Source organism: Rhinatrema bivittatum, chromosome 1 (assembly GCF_901001135.1).
Source record: "Rhinatrema bivittatum chromosome 1, aRhiBiv1.1, whole genome shotgun sequence".
Lineage (NCBI taxonomy): Eukaryota > Metazoa > Chordata > Amphibia > Gymnophiona > Rhinatrematidae > Rhinatrema > Rhinatrema bivittatum.
Window position 1 is genome coordinate 240583588 of NC_042615.1, and position 19041 is coordinate 240602628.

The 19041-nt window shown below is 45.7% G+C and overlaps 1 protein-coding gene across 3 annotated transcripts in view; it reads right to left on the reverse strand.

Moving 5' to 3' along the window:
- Nucleotides 1–19041, reverse strand: part of KRCC1 (lysine rich coiled-coil 1) — a 160083-nt gene that overhangs the window by 65671 nt on the left and 75371 nt on the right. For 2 of the 3 annotated variants that reach the window (XM_029593019.1, XM_029593013.1), the window contains exon 2: nucleotides 8704–8807. The exons of the other annotated variant lie outside the window; for it this stretch is intronic. In XM_029593019.1, the coding sequence (XP_029448879.1) occupies nucleotides 8704–8807 (104 nt within the window). The remainder of the gene's footprint in view (nucleotides 1–8703; nucleotides 8808–19041) is intronic. 3 annotated transcript variants of the gene reach the window in all.

Sequence of the window (19041 nt, forward strand, 5' to 3'; positions counted from 1 at the left end):
TGAATCAGAGGGAGAATTGATTTCAATGATACCATCTTGAACTTTTCTTTGGTCAGGAATTTGTTGAGTTCTCGAAGGTCCAGGATGGGCCGGAGTCCACCTGATTTCTTGGGTATCAGGAAGTGTGGGGAGTAGAATCCCGAGTTCTGTTGTTTCAGGGATAGTTGTTGATGGCCTGTTGTTTGATTAGGCTTGCGATCTCTTCCCCTAGTTGTGACTGAGATCCTTGGATTTTTACTGTGGGAAGGTAGGGTAATGCTGGTTTTGTTGTGAATTGAAGTTGATAACCCTGATGTACAATCTCTAGAACCCATTGATCTGAAGTAATCTGTTCCCACATTGCTAGGCGAGAATGGATTATTTCCGGTGGTGTTAACTTCTGTGGTGGTGGCTGAATGCTTAAAAAGACTGGGTTGTTTTAACTGTAATTGCCGGTTGTTGGGTCGGCTGTCTTTGATTTCAAGGTTTACCCCACGTTGAAGAGGGGTCTGATGCTGCTGTTGTTGGGGCCTCTGATAAGATGGATAAGTTTGTTGGCGGAAAGATTGATAAGACCTATAAGGTCTTGCGGTTGTAAGAGGATCGACGATTATAAGGAAAGAAACGGCGTGAGGTAGAGTACGTAGGTTGTGATTGTAGAGATTGTACTGCTAATGCCTCATCTTTTAACTTCCCTACCGTCTCCTGAAAACGATTACCAAACAGGTTATCTCCCGTCCAAATACCTATTGTCTTTGGTCGGTGGATATGTAGAATGATTTTTTGATTTCTTGAAACATTGCATCGCCGATTCAACTACTATGGACGCATGAGGTAGTTGTGGTAGCGAATATGGTGGGTCTTTCGTCATCTGAAATTTAATATCGGTTTTCCGTGAGACCGCCGTGAGAGATTGAGGTGTTTCCCAAGACCTCTGTAGAACACGTTCCCCAGGAACGTCAAAAATTTTTAGAAGACCCAAGGTCTCTGATCTAGGGTCAGTTTCCTCTTGTACGTCTAAATGTAGGATGGTACCCATCTTCTCCAAGAACCATGGATATGAGAGGTCTTCTGGTGGAGAATAGGGCTCCTGTGGTTGTTCCTGTGGGTCTGAAGGAAAACCCGTCGAGGATGAAGGTGATGTAGGTGGAGATGTAGAATCTCTGTATGTGTCCTGTTTTGTGAATGGCGATGGAGACTGGTCTGAAACTGGTGAAAGTGGAAGGTCTGTCGATGGTTCTTGTGATAGATGAACTGTCGGTCCTGTAGGACTCTTCGATGGTTGGTATGACATCTTGAAAGAGTCTTGTAGAGTCTCATAGAACCCCGCTAAGGATTGTGATAGTTGCCAAAAAGCCTCCTTTGTTTTAGGTGGTATGACAAGTTTACCAGTATGTTGTGGTGACTGTCCTATCGGCAGGGACATTGAATGTGGAACATCCTCTGGTTTGTGAACTATAGCTTCCATTATTTATAGACGAGCTACTAGAAGAGATGGATGCATGAGACGATGTGAGATATATGGGCGATTTATGAGAATATGCCCTATGATGCTTACTCCTCAAAGAAATGGAGGATGAAAGGTTGACTTCCCATTCCGAGGCCCTAGGTGGAGCTGATTTATGGTGCGAATAATGTTTCGCCTATGTGCTTGCTCTGGTGGAACTTGAGTCTTATTGTCTGATGAAGACCTTCTTCTGTGTTTAGGTTTAGAGCTCCGTGATGAAGCTTCGGATCATCGTGGCGTAGATTCCCGCGAGGTGGAATGAAGTAATTGTGGAGATTGATGTCTTCTCTTTCGGTCACTTTGGGATGTATGTGTTCCCTTGTGTCTGTGCACCGGCATATGCGGTTGTCCGCTCCGTGATGGACTCTTTGAGCCGTTCCGGTTTTTTGATGTTCCCGGTGCCGACATCTCCGGCGCCATCGGCTGTGCCGACGTCTTCGGCGCCGTTATGTGCGCCGACGTTGTGCGCCGACGTCTTCGGCGCCGACATGTACGCCGACTTCTTGGGCGCCGTCTCTTGTGCCAATGCCTTCGGCTCCAAATTCCGCAGTGACGCCTGCGGTGCCGTGGTAATATGTTCCGGCTTCTTCGGTGCCGTTCTCGGTGCCCCGCTGTGCCGCGGCGTTTTCGGCGCCAAGCTTTGCGCCGACAGCTTCAGCCCCAGAGTTTTCGGGCTCTGCGCCGTAAGTTCCACTACATTATTGTTGCGAGATGACGTCTTTCGGTCATGCGGCGCCGGAAGTTTTGTCGAAGTCGATCGGTCCCGATCGATTGAATCAGGTCCCTGATTCAATGGCCTCGTTGATTTGGTTACCTCTGTCCCTTCAGTCCTGGAGGGGTGAGGATCCCACGAAGTCGCTCTCCTTTTGGGGAAAGCGGGTCTCTTCACTGCTCCCGGTGAAGAGTGAGCCTCCGACGGCTCCGAGAAGCTGAGGATTTCATTCAAACGGTAGGCCCGTTGCCTCTGGGCCCGAGGGGACATGCGAGCACAAAATTCGCATTCTCCCGTGATGTGGTCGGCACCGGTAACATCGGTCATGGCCATCCGTGACCGACATTACCTTGCCGCAGCGACACCTTTTGAACCCCGATTTGGACATCTGACGAGAAATTAGCTTTGCTTGTGATCCCGCGCGAGGAAAGAACAGACTGAGGAGAATCTGTTACTTTCCTGCGCGGGAACACACGCGCAGCCGCAGAGACTAAAACCTAACCTCTGCTTGGTAAAGCTCCGCCTCCTGGACCTGATTGACAGATTCCATGACAGCATGGCTAATTCAGTCCTGCTATCAATGGGAAAACCTATGGTTATCCTTTATTACTTTTCTAAATTCTCCAAGATAAGAACCTTCAAAGGGCGTATCCCTTAAATGCTCATAGGCAGAGTAACAGCCACTCTCTGATAGCATTGCTTACCTTCTTAGATTTCAGTAGTTTCACCCTGTTAAAAATATGAGAATTAACTCTAAGTACTGATGATCACAAAATTTCACCTGGTATTGCTCAACTAATTGAAACATATTCAGGAATTGTGTGTTCATCAAAACATGTATATTGTATATAAAATATGGCTTCTGAATTGAATATTTACTACATGTTAACACTATACAATTCTTGGATCTATTTTTATTTATCAGGCATATTTTACACTATATTTCACTACAACTGTACACTGTCAGGTATGTTTCAGTGCAGTTATGTAAAACTGTATATTTCAAGCTAGAAGATCGATCCCCCTCTTCCCGATCCATGGAGGTACTAGCTAGAGGGACTGCGAGGGGAAGCGGGTCGGACGGTTCCCCTCGATCTCTGGGCGTTGAAGGGACCAACACAGGCGTGGAGGACTTCGGGGTCCCGAAAAATTTCTCCATTTTGTCGAGGCGCACCTGACACCCTTTGGGTGTCATCAGATCGCACAGACAGCACCTCCGTCGTGCGAGGCCCTCAGGCAGAGGATGCAAACCTCATGCGGATCCGTGATGGACATGGTGCTCGATGCCAAGAAAAAACCTGGTGTGCATCGGCACCGGCACCGTGACCGGCATTGGTGTTTCCACCGGCATCAAATATTCTCCATATTTGTATTTAGGTCAGTGATGTGGAGAACTTGCGTGCTCGGAGCAAGGTGTCAATCACTGCCTTCGAGTATCCGCTCTTCTTCAGGCATGTCCTTTCAATGGCCAGACCGTAAGAGTGAATCAAGTTGGGTCTTCGTGGAGGATCGGGCCTTGCTGGAGCAAATCCCTGTGTGGAGGTAGAGGTAGAGGGCTTCCCGTCACGAGTCTTCGCATGTCTGTGTACCACGGTCTTCTTGGCCAGTCCGGGGCCACTAGAAGTACTAGCCCCCTGTGGTGCTCTATCTTGCGGATGATCCCGCCCAGTAGTGGCAACGGGGGGAAGGCATATAGCAGGTCTTCCTGTGGCCAGGTCTGGATGAGGGCATCGATCAATTGGATTGTGGTTCTCGTCTGCGACTGAAGAAGTTGGGAACGTGGGCATTGGACCGGTTGCCAGGAGATCCATGGCTGGGTTTCCCCAGTGGTTTACTATCAAGTGGAAGGCTGTGGTCGACAGCTTCCATTCCCCTGGGTCTAGACTTTCTCTGCTGAGGTAGTCCGCAGTGACGTTGTCTTTTCCCGCGATGTGGGCGGCTGAGATCCCTTGTAGGTTTGCTTCCGTCCACGCCATTACAGGATCTATTTCCAGGGACACCTGTTGGCTTCTGGTACCTCCCTGGCGGTTGATGTAGGCAACTGTCGTGGCGTTGTCTGATATGACTCTGACAGATTTGCCCCAGAGTCTGTGACTGAACTGTATGCAGGCGAGTCTGACTGCCTGGGCTTCCAGTCGGTTGATGTTCCATCCCAACTCTTCCTTGTCCCATTGCCCCTGGGCCGTCCCATTGCCTTCCTTGTCCATTGCCTCCTGGCAGTGGGCTCTCCACCCTCGTAGGCTTGCGTCCATGGTGAGCAAGATCCAAGTCGGTGGGGACAGTCTTACTCCCCTGCTCATATGGTCTTCTTGTAGCCACCATTGGAGCTGGTTCCGCACCTCCTCCGGGAGCTGCAGGTGAACGGAGTAGTCCTGGGACATCAGGTTCCACCGTGACAGTAGGGAGCGCTGTAGCGGTCGCATGTGAGCTCTTGCCCATGGGATCACTTCCAGGGTTGATGTCATGAGGCCGAGGACTTGGAGGTAGTCCCATACCTTGGGGCGAAAACTTGTTAACAGGTTTCGCAATTGGTTCGTCGGTTTTCTTCTCCTCATAGGGGGAAGAACCGGACTCCCAGGTATTCTAGGGATTGGGAGGGCTGTAGGCAGCTCTTGTTTGTGTTGACAACCCACCCGAGGTTCTCCAGTAGAGCCTTGACTCTGGTGGTCGCCTGATGACTTTCCTCTGGAGACTTTGCCCTGATCAGCCAATTGTCCAGATATGGGTGTACGAGGATTCCCTCTTTCCTCAGTGTCGCCGCTACTACCACCATAATTTTGGTGAACGTCTGAGGGGCTGTGGCAAGCCCGAAGGGTAGCACTTGGAACTGGTAGTGGTGGTCTAGGACCGCGAAGCACAGGAAGCGCTGATGCTCGTGATGGACCGGGATGTGCAGGTATGCTTCTGACAGGTCCAAGGATTTAAGGAATTCTCCCGGCTGTATTGCCCTTATGACCGAGCGCAGGGTTTCCATGCGGAAGTGTGGCACCCTCAGGTAGCGGTTGACCAACTTGAGGTCCAGGATGGGCTGGAACGTTCCCTCTTTCTTGGGGTTGATAAAATAGATGGAATAGTGCCCAGTATTTTGTTGTTGCATGGGCACTGGCGTTATGGCCTTTAGGGCGAGTAATTTGGCCAGTGCGGTTTCCACTGCCATCCTCTTGGAGGGTGCGTGGCAAGGAGATTTCACGAACTTGTCCGGATGGATGTTGTGGAAGTCCAGATAGTATCCCTCTCGAATCATGGTTAGGACCCATTTGTCCGCTGTTATCTCGATCCATCTTTGGTAGAATAGGGCAAGCCTGCCCCCTATGGCTTCTTTCTGTGGATGGGTCGGCTGATTCTCATCATGGGGTGCGGCTGGGGCCTGTGCCAGAACCGGCTCCCCTCCTGTTGTGTTTGTTCGAATAATAGAAGGACTAGGGGGCATTCCATGAAGTTAGCAAGTAGCACATTTAAGACTAATCGGAGAAAATTCTTTTTCACTCAACGCACAATTAAGCTCTGGAATTTGTTGCCAGATGATGTGGTTAGTGCAGTTAGTGTAGCTGGGTTCAAAAAAGGTTTGGATAAGTTCTTGGAGGAGAAGTCCATTAACGGCTATTAATCAAGTTTACTTAGGGAATAGCCAATGCTATTAATTGCATCAGTAGCATGGGATCTTCTTACTGTTTGGGTAATTGCCAGATTCTTATGGCCTGGTTTGGCCTCTGTTGGAAACAGGATGCTAGGCATGATGGAACGTTGCTCTGACCAGCATGGCAATTTCTTATGTACTGATGGTAGCTCTGTAGTCACAGAGTTTATTTATTTAAACATTTTGTATTCTATGAACCATGTTCTTATGTTCTGAAAGGACTGGCCCCTGCCTGTGGGGCGAGGAGCTTGATATGTACTCTTGTAGGGTCTGAAACACTGTGATCCTCTGCCCCTAAGTAATCGGGGAGAGGGGCGTTGGCTTCTTTTGTTCTTGTCCTCTGGTAGCCGAGGTACTGGAGATTCGCCCCATTTGTCGGCTAACTTCTCCAGTTCGCTTCCGAACAGGAGGGCTCCTTTAAAGGGCATTCTCGTGAGTTTCATCTTGGAAGTCACATCGGCTGACCAACTTCGGAGCCAGAGTTGCCTTCTGGCTGCCACTACGGATGAGAGGCCCCTGGCTGAGGTGGTACCAGGTCAGAGGTCGCATCCGTGAGGAAGGATACAGCTGGTTCTAGTGCTTCGACAGGCATGGCGGCGGTCCTGGATAAGCAGGCGCGTGTTACCACAGCACAGTAGGCAGCAAGCTGTAGTGACATAGCTGATACTTCGAATGACCTGTTTAAGGATGGATTCTAGATGTCTGTCCTGGGCATCCTTGAGTGCCGCTCCTCCCTCAACTGGGATTGTAGTGCGCTTTGTGACCGCGCAGACCATGGAGTCCACTTTGGGGAATGCCAGGAGATCTTTGGCTAAGGGTTCCAGTGGGTAGAGGGCTTCTAGGGCCCATCCGCCTTTAAAACTGGCCTCCGGGGCATCCCATTCCAGGTCGATCAGCTGTTGTACAGCTTGCAGCAGAGGGAAATGGCGTGAGGCCTGACGGAGTCCCTCTAGGAGAGGGTTCGTCTTCAGTTTCCCCTGTGGCACCAGTGCCCGGGATGGCAAGCTCCTTCAAGCTGTGAGCCTCGAGGTCTGATAGCTCGTCTTTGGAGAAGAAACGCCTCATGGTTTGGTAAGGTTCCATTCCCGGAAGGATTTCCCCTTCCTCCAGGGATCCTTGATCCTCGTCTGAGGTGTCCCCTATGGAGAGGCTTTTGACCAGTAGAGGCACGTCTCTGGGGGGCCTAGAGGGCCCTGGGAGGTTAGGGTCCTCTGAGGGAGGCTGTGGTTGTGTCATTGGTGGTGCCGGTTGCACGTGGACGAAGGTGTTAAGACCTTTAAAGAATTCTACCCAGGAAAAGGATCCTGGGTCTAGATTGAAAGCCGTTGCGTCCCCGGGGAACCCCGTTTGAGGGAGGCTCGCACTGGAGGTGGAGAGGTCCGGTGTACTATCGGTGGATCCGGATTCCTGTACTGGCTGGGGAGGGCCTTGACTTGGTTCTCCCAAAGCCTCCTCATACTGTCGGCACATGGCAGTGGCCTCTTCGTGCTGCACAGCTCTTATGTGGCAGGATGGGCAGAAGGCTTGTGCTTTCACCTTCTTGGCCTGTGGTGCCATGGTTTGTGCATGTAAGGTAGCAGAAAACCCTGTATAATGTGCACGCTGGGAGGCTTAGTTATGCGCTCCGGGTGCGCCGAAGGTGTGCGCGTAGGATAAGAGGCACGCTCACTGCTGTGCACACAGATTTAACTTATGCGCCTGACACCGTTGAGCGTGTGGCTGTGCGTCCGGCCCCCTCATATGCATCGCTGTGCGCACGGCACTTATGCGCGCGCCGATGTGCGCACAAGTAAGTTGTGTGCCCAGTTCGTCTCTGTGCGCACGGCTTGGTTAGGCGGACAGGACGGCGATCGATGGGAAATGGCGCCAGTGACCTTGCGAGCAATAGGGCGACCACATCGGAGGGTCTCCACGTGGGAGGACCCTCGTATCGGATTGCGGTCTAGCCCGGACGGGGCTGATCAACCCAATAACACAGATGCCAACTGACGATCTGTGCGGCTTTCCGAGCCTCGAGACTTTTAGAAAGTTTTCTACCTTACCTTGTCTCGGTGTTTCCCGGGTTTCGTTCCGGGCGGTCTCCGGCTGCGGGGGGAGAGAGAAGTACCTTCACCGCCGCGCTTGGTGTTGCGCCCTCTGCCTCTTAGCCTCTCCCGTTGCCGGGGGCTAAGTCCACGCCGGGAACCAGCTGCCGGACCGAGGCCTACCTCTGAGGGATCTCAGAAATCACCTCAGGAATTCTCGACTGGGGGAGGGACCCGTAGGTATCACCGCAGGAGAGCGGGCCTCGTCTGTAGAGGTAAGGTTTCTTCTTGTTTGGAATTTTCTTTGGTACTCTAACGCTGTGCACGCGTGTATAGAGTCCCGAACTGCTATGGAGACGGAAAATATTGAAGAGCAGAGCTTCCTGCAGGGGTATATGTACTGGTGGTGACGTCATATTGAAATCGGACTCCATCTCCAACTGCTATCAGGAGCACACTATACCCAGTGGTCCTGAGTCCATCTGCTACACACTAGGAAGACCTTAATCTTTCCTTGAAATGCAATAGGCTAAAGGAAGATGTTTTAAGGGATAGAACTGACCAGTCAATTCTTTCAAAATCCAAAATGAGAATTCCTCTCAGTTTGCTGTTCTGCCTTCAATCTGCTTTGATTTACCTATGCCAGCTGACAATAAGACTCTCAAGTAGAAATCTTCTAGGCAAATATGAATTAAAGGTGCAGTATTCCAAAAAGTTTAATAATTGCAGCAAGTCTATGTCCCAAGCTCACTAAAAGCCTACATGAAATCAAGTCTATTATTAAAGAAGAAAAAACAGCTTTCAGAATAGTTGTGCTTGACCTATAAATTCACATACACCTTACCTCATAGTGTGAAATTCTTTGTGACTCAAACTGCAACATAGCACCACAAACTTTACAGAAGGTGTCTGTAAAAAGTTTCTTTCTAGTCTGTTCATCCAAAATGTCTGTGAAAAGAACAGAACAAAACAAAGTGAATATTTAAATACAATATTTAGTGCTGTTCATACGAAGTGCAATATTCAAAGCCATTTAGATGGATAACTCACAAGTTATCCATCTATATAGCAAGTTATCCTTTTAATTCCAAGTTAGCATTTAAATGTTTAGTTTTGAATACTGACCTCTCAGTTTTCCCCCAAATGTTTACATTATTATACTTAATACTTATTTACTGAATTTCTGCAAACAATATTAAATATTCTGCAATTCAGTATTTTCCAAAGTTTCTCTTTAGTATTTTTATAGTTAGCTAAAAATGACAAATGCTGATAAATGAATCTTGAAATAAACAGTTTTACATAACTGCACTGAAACATACCTGACAGTGTACAGTTGTAGTGAAATATGGTGTAAAATATGCCTGATAAATAAAAATAGATCCAAGAATTGTATAGTGTTAACATGTAGCAAATATTCAATTCAGAAGCCATATTTTATATACAATATACATGTTCTGATGGACATAAAATTCCTGTATATGTTTCAATTAGTTGAGCAATAATGGGTGAAATTTTGTGATCATCAGTATTTACAGAGTTGATTCTCAGATTTAACAGGGTGAAACTAGTGAAATCTAAGGATGTAAGCAATGCTATCAGAGAGTGGCAGTTACCCTGCCTATGAGCATGATTTAAGGGATACACCCTTTGAAGGTGCTTATCTTGGAGAATTTAAAAAAGTATCAAAGGATAACCATAGGTTTATCTTTTACTACATATATTTACATCAATACTATGTATATTTTATATTTCAAAATAATAAAACAGTATCACCAATGCTATTACCAAATATAAACTGTTACATATGTATCCCCTGTCCCTGTTAGCTCTTGAGCATAGGGGCACACAGGGAAGGTCACTGACTACACAAAGCTTTATGACTTCTCAGGGTTCCCGCACAGGGGGAAAGGATCTACTTTTCAAAGCCTTTAGAGGTTTCTTTTTCCCATTCACCAGTCCAGTCACACAAAAACACACTCCACTCTAAACTGCTGTTCAAAACTAAACTTTTTACTAAACAGTAGCAGGAAAAAGGAGAAAGCAAAGCTGCTTACCTGTAACAGGCCCTCACTTGTGGGTAACATCATTGGATGAAGCCCGGCACAGAACTTTGATCTCAAAGAATCTAGAACTTTCAAACATGCCCTACTGAGAATGTGCAGCTGTAGTCATCACCCTGTCCTCTAGGCAGTCCTTCAGTCCATAATATAGCTAATACATGGAGAAACCAACTACCAAGGCTAGAGGGTGGGTTTCATGAGGACTGACATCCTGCTGTCCTCGGAGAACACCTGTTACATGTAAGCAACTCTGCTTTTTCCAAGGATAAGCAAGGTGATAGTCTTCACACATGTCCGAGCCGGACAAGTGGGAAACCACACTGTGCTGAAAGCACCACCTTTCTCCCTTTTGCCTTTGAGGCAGCCAGTTCACAAAGGGGTCTATGCAGGAAAAGAGTTGGGTTCTACAAGAGAAAACCATAGATAAGACTGAGACACAAAACCCTGAAGCATAGCAGAGGCGCCTAAGGCAGGGGAGTGATGCGAGTGGCAACAAGAAACATACTCCGCATCACGGAAAACATTACAAGCAAGATTTTGGATCAGTAAACCCTGACGACAGTAAGTCTGGAACCTCCTGGATACAGGAAAAAGTCTAGAGATGTAAACAAGAGAAGGACTCCTGGATGAAGATCGCATAGTTTTCTTCGGTGTTACAAGACAACAGAAAACCCAACTAGGGCCCATGAGCTCCCCAGAAAGAAACTGTGGTCCACTCACATCTGAAGGACAGAATGTCTCTGCAGAAGTGTGCCCATGTTTGGCTAACAGGCAAAATGGGCAGAAAACCCAAGCAACGCTTGGAAGAATAATCAACAACAATGGCAGGATCTGTGACAGACCCTACGTCCAAAGCACCAGACATAGCTGACCAGCAAGACAGCATCAAGAGTTTCAGGGTATGAAAGGCAATCCCTGAATGACATCGCTAGACCAAACCGTTGAGCAGGGAGATAGGTTAGGCCCAAAGCTCACCCACACTGCACCCTGTCAAGGGCAGAGCTATCCATCCTGCCTACAGGATAGTTCAGGTGAGCAGGAAGACATTTTGGGCAACATAGTGAAGTGAGAAAAGCTAAAGGCAATATTGGCCAGAGCTTAGTGAAAATATAGGGGAAAAGTGGTGTATCATTCCCTGCAGGTATACACTAAGACAGTGGTTCTCAACCTTATTTCTGTCGGAACACTCCTGATAGATAGTTCCCATATGTGTGACATACTGAACACATGACAGTCTCAAGGCTAACCCTACCCCCACCCTGACCCTCAGTAATGGGTATAGCAAATGTTGCTTACCTGTAACAGGTGTTCTCACAGGACAGCAGGATGTTAGTCCTCACATATGGGTTGACATCACAGGATGGAGCCCAATCATGGAACAGTTTTGTCAAAGTTTCCAGAACTTTGACTGGCTCCTACTGGGCATGCCCAGCATGGCACTAACCCTGCAGCCAGCAGGGGTTCCCCTTCAGTCTTATTTAAAAGCTACAGGCAGTGCCAAAAAATAAAATAATAAAACGTTACAAACCCAGGGCCTGTAATTCACTAACTCTGCGAGCTGAAGTGATTGCCAAAAGGAAAATCACTTTCCATGTGAGATATCGAAGTTCACAGGAGTGAAGAGGCTCGAACGGTGATTTCGTGAGCCGACCCAAAACCAGGTTAAGGTCCCAAGAAGGGGCCGGAGGATGCAGTGGAGGCTTGAGGTGAAGCAAGGCTTTCAGAAAACATGTTACAAGGGGTTGTACTGATATAGGAACATCCCCGAAACCTTTATGGAAGGCGGCTACCACACTGACATGCATTCTGATGGAAGAAGTCTTTAGACCTGATTCTGATAAATTTATTTATTTTTAATTTTTATATACCGACATTCTTGTATAATATACAAATCATACCGGTTTACATTAAAACAGGAGATGCAGGAAAAAAAGTTACCTTTGTCAAATACATTTAACATTAATAACAATGAAAATTGTTAACAAGAGATAACAACTATGAAAAAAGAGAAAGTTAAACAAAAGTGGAAGAAACATAGAAGTTAAAAAGAAAAAAAAAACAAAAAAAGGTAGCACCAAGGGTTGCACGAAGGGGTGCACAAAGGGGAGTGATGCCAGAGATAGTCCAAAAACTTCGTGATTGGCCAGGAAAAGGGGTCAAGGGACTGAGAAGAGCACCATGATGTGAACCTTTTGCATTTGTAAGAGTAAATTTTTCTTGTGGAAGGCTTCCGTGAAGCAATCAAGACACGGTAAACTGGTTCAGAAAGGTTGAGTGGCTGAAGGATTAACCTTTCAACAACCATGCCGTCAGGGACAAGGCTTGAAGATTTGGGTGGCGGAGGCACCCGTCGTTTTGAGTGATCAGAAGTGGGTTCTTTCCCAGGGGAATGTGCCTGCGAATGGAGAGATCCTGAAGGACTGGAAACCACACCTGGCGTGGCCAGTGAGGTGCAATCAGGATCATGGTACCCTTGTCCTGATGTAACTTCACGAGAGTCTTCGAGAGAAGAGGATGTGGAGGGAATGCATAAAGTAGACCGACTGCCCACGAGAGGGAGAATGCGTCTCTGGGCTGAGAGTGTTTGCTGCGAATAAGAGAACAGAAGTTTTCTACTTTGTGATTTTGAGCAGATGCAAAGAGGTTTACCTGAGGATATCCCTATTGTTGGAAGATGGAATTTGCTACTGAGGGGTTGAGAGACCACTTGTGAGGTTGAAAGATGCAACTTAGCTTGTCTGCTAACACATTGTCCACTCCCGGCAACCAGGTGGCCCTGAGGTACATCGAATGGGAGAGAACTTCCGCCCATATCTGTGCAGCTTCCTGACACAGAAGGAAGGAGCCCATGCCCCCTTGTTTGTTGATGTACCACATGGCCACCTGGCTGTCCGTCTGGATCAGGATGACTTGATTTGAGAGGCAATCCTGAAATGCCCTGAGAGCATATCTGATTGCTCGAAGCTCCAGGAAATTTATTTGGTGTTTAGCTTCCTCTGGAGACCAAGATCCTTGTGTCTGCAGATTGGCCACATGGGCTCCCATCCGAGGTTGGAAGCATCGGTGGGGAGAGTTATTTGAGGGTCTGGAGCTTGGAAGGGCAAGCCTTGGAGGAGATTGTTTTGATTTTTCCACCAGCCAAGAGACTGACGGAGTGAGTCGGTTACGTGGACAATGGTTGGCAGGGGCTGAATGCTTTGAGTCCATTGTGACCGTAGAGTCCACTGCATGACTCTCATGGCCAAACGGGCCATTGGTGTGACTTGAACTGAGGACGCCATGTATCCTAAGAGGATGAGGAAGTGGCGTGCAGTTGCGGAGTGCTGGGACTGCAGCTGGTGTGCAAGAGACACGAGAGTTAGAGCTTGCTGTCGAGGCAGAAATGCCTTTGCCTGCAAGGTTTCCAAGTCTGCCCCAATGAACGATAAGGTTTGAGATGGAACTAAGTAGGATTTGTCGTAGTTGACGAGAAATCCTAATGAATTTATTTATTTTTTTATTTAAATTCTTTTAATATACCGATGCTCAAGACGAAGTCTTATCATACCTATCTATTTATCTATTAGAAAGTTTATCTAATAATAATAATAATAATAATATTTATCTAATAGATAAATTAGAGTGTGTAAGGTTAGACTGAGGGACGACTGAGCAGTTTGCTGAGTGGGAGCCCTGATTAACCAATCGTCTAGATAGGGGTAGATGTGAACACCCTGAGTTCTTAGGAAGGCTGCAACAACTATGAGGCATTTCGTGAAGACTCGTGGCACAGAGGCTAGGCCAAATGGAAGCACTCGGTATTGATAGTGCTTGGGGCCTACTAGAAACCTCAGGTATTTGCGATGATAGGGAGTTCTTGCAATATGAGTGTATGCGTCCTGGAGGTCTAGAGAGCAGAGCCAGTCTCCTCTTTGTAAGAGAGGAAGAAGCGAGCCTAAGGTTACCATCTTGAATTTCTCTCACTGGAGGTACTTGTTGAGGGCCCGTAGGTCCAGAATAGGACGAATGCCTCCCGATTTTTTGGGGATTAGAAAGTACTGGGAATAGAACCCTAGGCCATGCTGAGAGTAGGGTACGGGTTCTATTGCCCTGGACTGGAGGAGGAGGGAAACCTCCTGTTCCAGAAGGATGGAGTGATCAGATGTTCTCCACGTCGGCAGAGGTGGGGAGTCCGGTGGCACGGAGAGAAAGTTCAGATGGTAACCCTGGGCAATTATCACCAGTATCCATTGGTCTGAGGTGATTGAGTGCCATATGTTGTTGAAATGGCACAGACAGCCTCCCACTGGTATGTGAGGCAATAGTGGCTGACTGCTGCTCTCTAGGTGGAAGTCAAAAACCTGAAGCAGGACCTGGTTGAGGAGCTGCTTGCGGCCTTTGTTTCCGTGTCTGATGAGACTAGGCTTTTTGAAAATATCTCGTGGCACAGGATCTGGTTGATGGCGGACAGGACTTCTTTGGCCAGAAGAAGGACTTCTTAGAGTCCTTTCGGAGGGGCTGTTTTGAAGAGTAGTCAGAAGGTATCAGAGAGAGCTGTCTGAGAGTCTCCTGATGGTCCTTAGGTTCCGCCACTGTCCATTGAATCTGTTCCCCAAATAGGTTATCTCCTACACAGGGTAGGTCAGATAACCTGTCTTGTACTTCAGGGCGAAGGTTGGAAGACTTGAGCCAGGCCCATCTCCTTGCCGAAATAGCTACTGCAGATACTCTGGTAGCAGTATCAAAGATATCATAGGATGATCTGATCTCATGCTTGCCTGCCTCAAAACCCTGGTTTACTAGGGTTTGAAGCTGATCTTAGAATTGTTGAGGCAGGGTATCTGTCAAATCTTGTATCTGCTTAAAAATGACCCTATCATATTGGTTAATCTGTCTTCTAAAGAATTTAATGAGGCTACATTAGAGGTGCTTAGTAAAGGTTTGTTGTTTGTCCCTGTGAGAAAGTATGATGGGTTTTCTACACATGTGGATTTAAAATTTTTTTTTCGAAGACTTAGGTTAAGAGATTTCTTTGGACCGAATCAAGAGGGATATATTAAAGACAAATTGTCAAAATCATCGAGTTGGATGCCTGTGGAACCCCCTAACTCGTTAATTATAGCTTTTGAAACAGTGATTAATAGAGAAGTGGCTCATATTGAAGATCAGAAAGAATGGATTAATTATAACATATCTAAGGAACAAATGGAATCCATCCATGATTTAAGTCAAGATCCTAGTATCACTATTAAAGGGGCAGATAAGGGGGGAGCCCTTGTGATAATGAATACCTTGGACTATGAAACGGAGGCATGGCAACAATTGCATAACGAACAGTTTTATGAACAGATTTCTGCAGACCCAGGGCATGATATAAGAGGATGTATCAATGATATACTTTCGGAAGCGAGATCTTTGGGATACATTACTAATAAAGAGGCTAAATTCTTACAAGTTGATACCTTTGTAACTCCATACATATATTTTGTCCCAAAGATCCAAAAATCTATGGAGAAACCACCGGGACGTCCAATCGTCTCTGGAAGAGGTTCTATCTTTGAAAATGCAGCAAAATACATAGACAATATTTTACAACCATTGGTGAAAAATATAAAATCATATGTGAGAGATTCTACTGCATTTATTAACATGTTGGAACAAATAGGTACAGTTGAATACAATAGTTGGCTTGTTACAGCAGATGTAACATCTCTGTACACCAACATACCCCAGCGGGAAGCACTAATAATCATAGACAGTTCATTGGCTAAATTAGGGATACGATCTTCGAAAAAACGAACAATTAATCAGTTAGCGGAGATAGTAATAACTCAGTTTTATTTTGAATTTCAAAATCATCTGTTCAAGCAGGTAAAGGGCATTCCAATGGGTTCACCTTTAGCACCTTCAGTTGCCTGCCTTTATGTAGCCGCATATGAGGAAAGGTATTTATATACATCTGTATACTTTAAACATATACGGTTTTATAAGCGGTACATAGACGATTTATTTCTCATTTGGGTTGGTGATAGACAAGAGTTATCAGATTTTGAACAATACCTTAATAGGTGTGATCCGAATTTAAAGTTCACTGTGCAATCAAGTAATAGGCAATTACCATTTTTGGATATTATGGTGATGGTACATAATCGTAATATTTTGACATCCATTTATACTAAGCCCACAGATAAGAACACCACATTGCATTTTAAAAGCTTTCACCCAAAGAGATTGAGAGAGAGCATACCCATAAGTCAGTTTTTAAGATACCGACGAATTTGCTCTACTGTTAAGGAGTATAAACAGCATGCGGCGAATCTCACCCTTAAGTTCAGGGAAAGAGGGTATCCAGCTGGGTGTATTAAGCAAGCATATAAGAGGGCATTGTATGCCAATAGAACCAACTTATTACAACTGAGTCCCCATAATAAAGTCTCAAGGTCTATTTGCTCATTGCCATTTTCAACGAAATCCCATCAAATTAAGCAATGTATTCTTAAACATTGACATATATTTCAATCCCTGCCTGGCTTCGAGGAACCACCAATTTTTGCAATGTGTCGTGGAGCCAGTATTAGATCTTTATTGGCAAGGCCACAAGAGACGATAGTGCAAAGTGATTGGGGACAGTTTAAATGCGGTAGATGTTCGGTGTGTCAAAATGTATGGGAAATTAAAACTTTTAAAATCCCACATTGGAAGAACTTGTTCACTATTAAAGGACATTTTACTTGTGAGTCCAAAATGGTTATTTATGCCATCGTCTGCCCGTGTGAACTTGTCTATATAGGATTTACGACGAGGAGTATAAGACAGCGCATTGTGGAACATAAGAGTAGATTGAGGACTAAGAAGACCGGGGCTCCATTAGTGTCCCATTGGGGAGAAGCCAATCACAATGTTGAGCATATACGGTTTTTTGTAATCCAACAATGTTATGTGCGACAACAGGGAGATGTCACTAATGTCCTCAGGAAAATTGAGCAAAAATTTATATACCAGTGGGACACTATCTATCCCCAGGGCTTGAACGAGATGATTGAATGGGAAGCTTTTTATGGCAAATAAGCATACAGTATGCATACCACAGGTTAATATCTGGTGTCATAAAGCGAGTAATATTAACATATGTGAGACATTAAGACGTAAGGGCACCAAGGTAGTATGATTTGAGATAGGGGTTAGTACACTTAGTTTGGCTAAACGATAGATGTATTTTGATTGGGGAAAAAAAACGTCAGGTACATAATAGGAACGTCAGGTACGCTAAAGGCACGTTGAAACAAGGTGCCATATGATAGGATGGGGGTATTTTAAAAGTCGGCGTTTTTCGCAGTTAGGTAGCTGTGCTTTTGTGAAAGGCGGTAGCAGCAGTGCACTCGGCTAGGCTGCGGTAATACTTTTTGAAAATATTATCGGAATTTTGGAGACTGGCCACCGGCAATAGAGCGTTTGAAGACCGGTAAGTGTAGGTATGTGGTGGAGTAGTAGGTGTAGGAATACGGTGGTGACATGATAAGCAGTGTTCGCATTCACTATATGTGTTGTAGGAATTCAAGGCACATCGGGTGCTTGAGATGAGGAGGCTTTTTAATACATTTGGAATATCACTATGAAGCCAGGCGCCGCGATATATCACAGATACTGAGTAAATAATAAGTCTGCGTTTGGCAAGCCAGATGCCGGTGATTTATTGAAGGCGTATAAAAAAGAGAAAAATGAAAATAGTGGTTCATGAATGCGGGTAAGAATATATCTGGGCACTATTTAATTTAAATAGTGGCTGGTTTATTGAAACTATTGATATTTAAAACAGTTGTGATGTTGATTTAATGTTTTTCAGTTAGAGGCAGTGTGGAGACCATATGCATGGCATGGAGAGCTATATGATATTATTTTAAGAAGACACAAAATCAATTTATGATATATGATCAGCGGAAGGAATGGTTATTATTAAATCATAGGATGAAAATTGATTCATAAATATTACTACATTTAACCCTGTATATAATCCGTGGAGTTTCCCTGAAGAAGCCTGTTTGTGCAGGCGAAACGAGAAATCTCGTCGGAATATTTCAACATATGTTAATGGGTTTTATTTGATGGATAATATCATATTATAGATGATGTATATACTCAAATGAATGTATATGTATATGTACTATGGTTTTTATGGATGGACGGAATGTATGAAGTATGAATGTGGGTTTGATATGTTAAATTAATTAGATTTTAGACTTATTGTATAAGCATAAGTGTCCTACACATGTCTGGATTGTATATATTGATAATTTTTGTATACACAATAAAATAAACAAGTTTTGGGCATTTGATTTTGCCTAGTTTCCTCTGGTATAATATTACATTTTCCAAGATAGACAGAGGTATTGCACGTATGTAATGTACCTATCATATTGGGTCATATAGAGCTGATAAGCAGCAATCCGGGATATAAGCATTGAGCCTTGGAATACTCGGCGGCCAATGGCATCTAGAAACTTCTGTTCCTTGCCAGGGGGAAAAGAAGTGTGAGGCTTTGATCTCTTTGCTCTTTTTTGTGCAGATTCAACAACTACAGATTGGTGATCCAATTGAGTTTTCAGAAAGCCTGGAGCTGCCTGCACCAAATAGGTAGTGTCAGCTTTTCTATGCACTGGAGCAATAGAGCCAGGATGTTCCCAGTTCTTCTTGAGGAGATCCAGAAGAACCTGGTGGATAGGGATGGAGGTTATTTCCTTGGAATCTTCCAAGAATTGGAGCAACTCCATCATCTGATGTCTGTCATCCTGTTCAGTCTGTAATCGGAAAGGAACCAATTCAGACATTTCCTTCACAAAATTTATAAAGGAGAGGTCCTCTGGAGGAGAACGCTTCCTACTTTCAGTGGGTGAAGGTAAATCATTGGAGTCTGGGGAGGAACCATCAGTCCAGGTGTCGTAGGGATCAGCACCTATCCCTCTAGGAACTAGAGGGGGACGGGATGGTGGGATACCTGAAGGTCCTGGTCTAGGCTCCGAAGGAATCGGAGAAATTATTGGAGGCACCATGAAAGCATCGAAGGCACTGGCGCAGGCATCGAGGTTATCGATGGATGGCTCGGTGGTAAGGGACGTATCGGCATCGATGGCTGAGGTGGAACT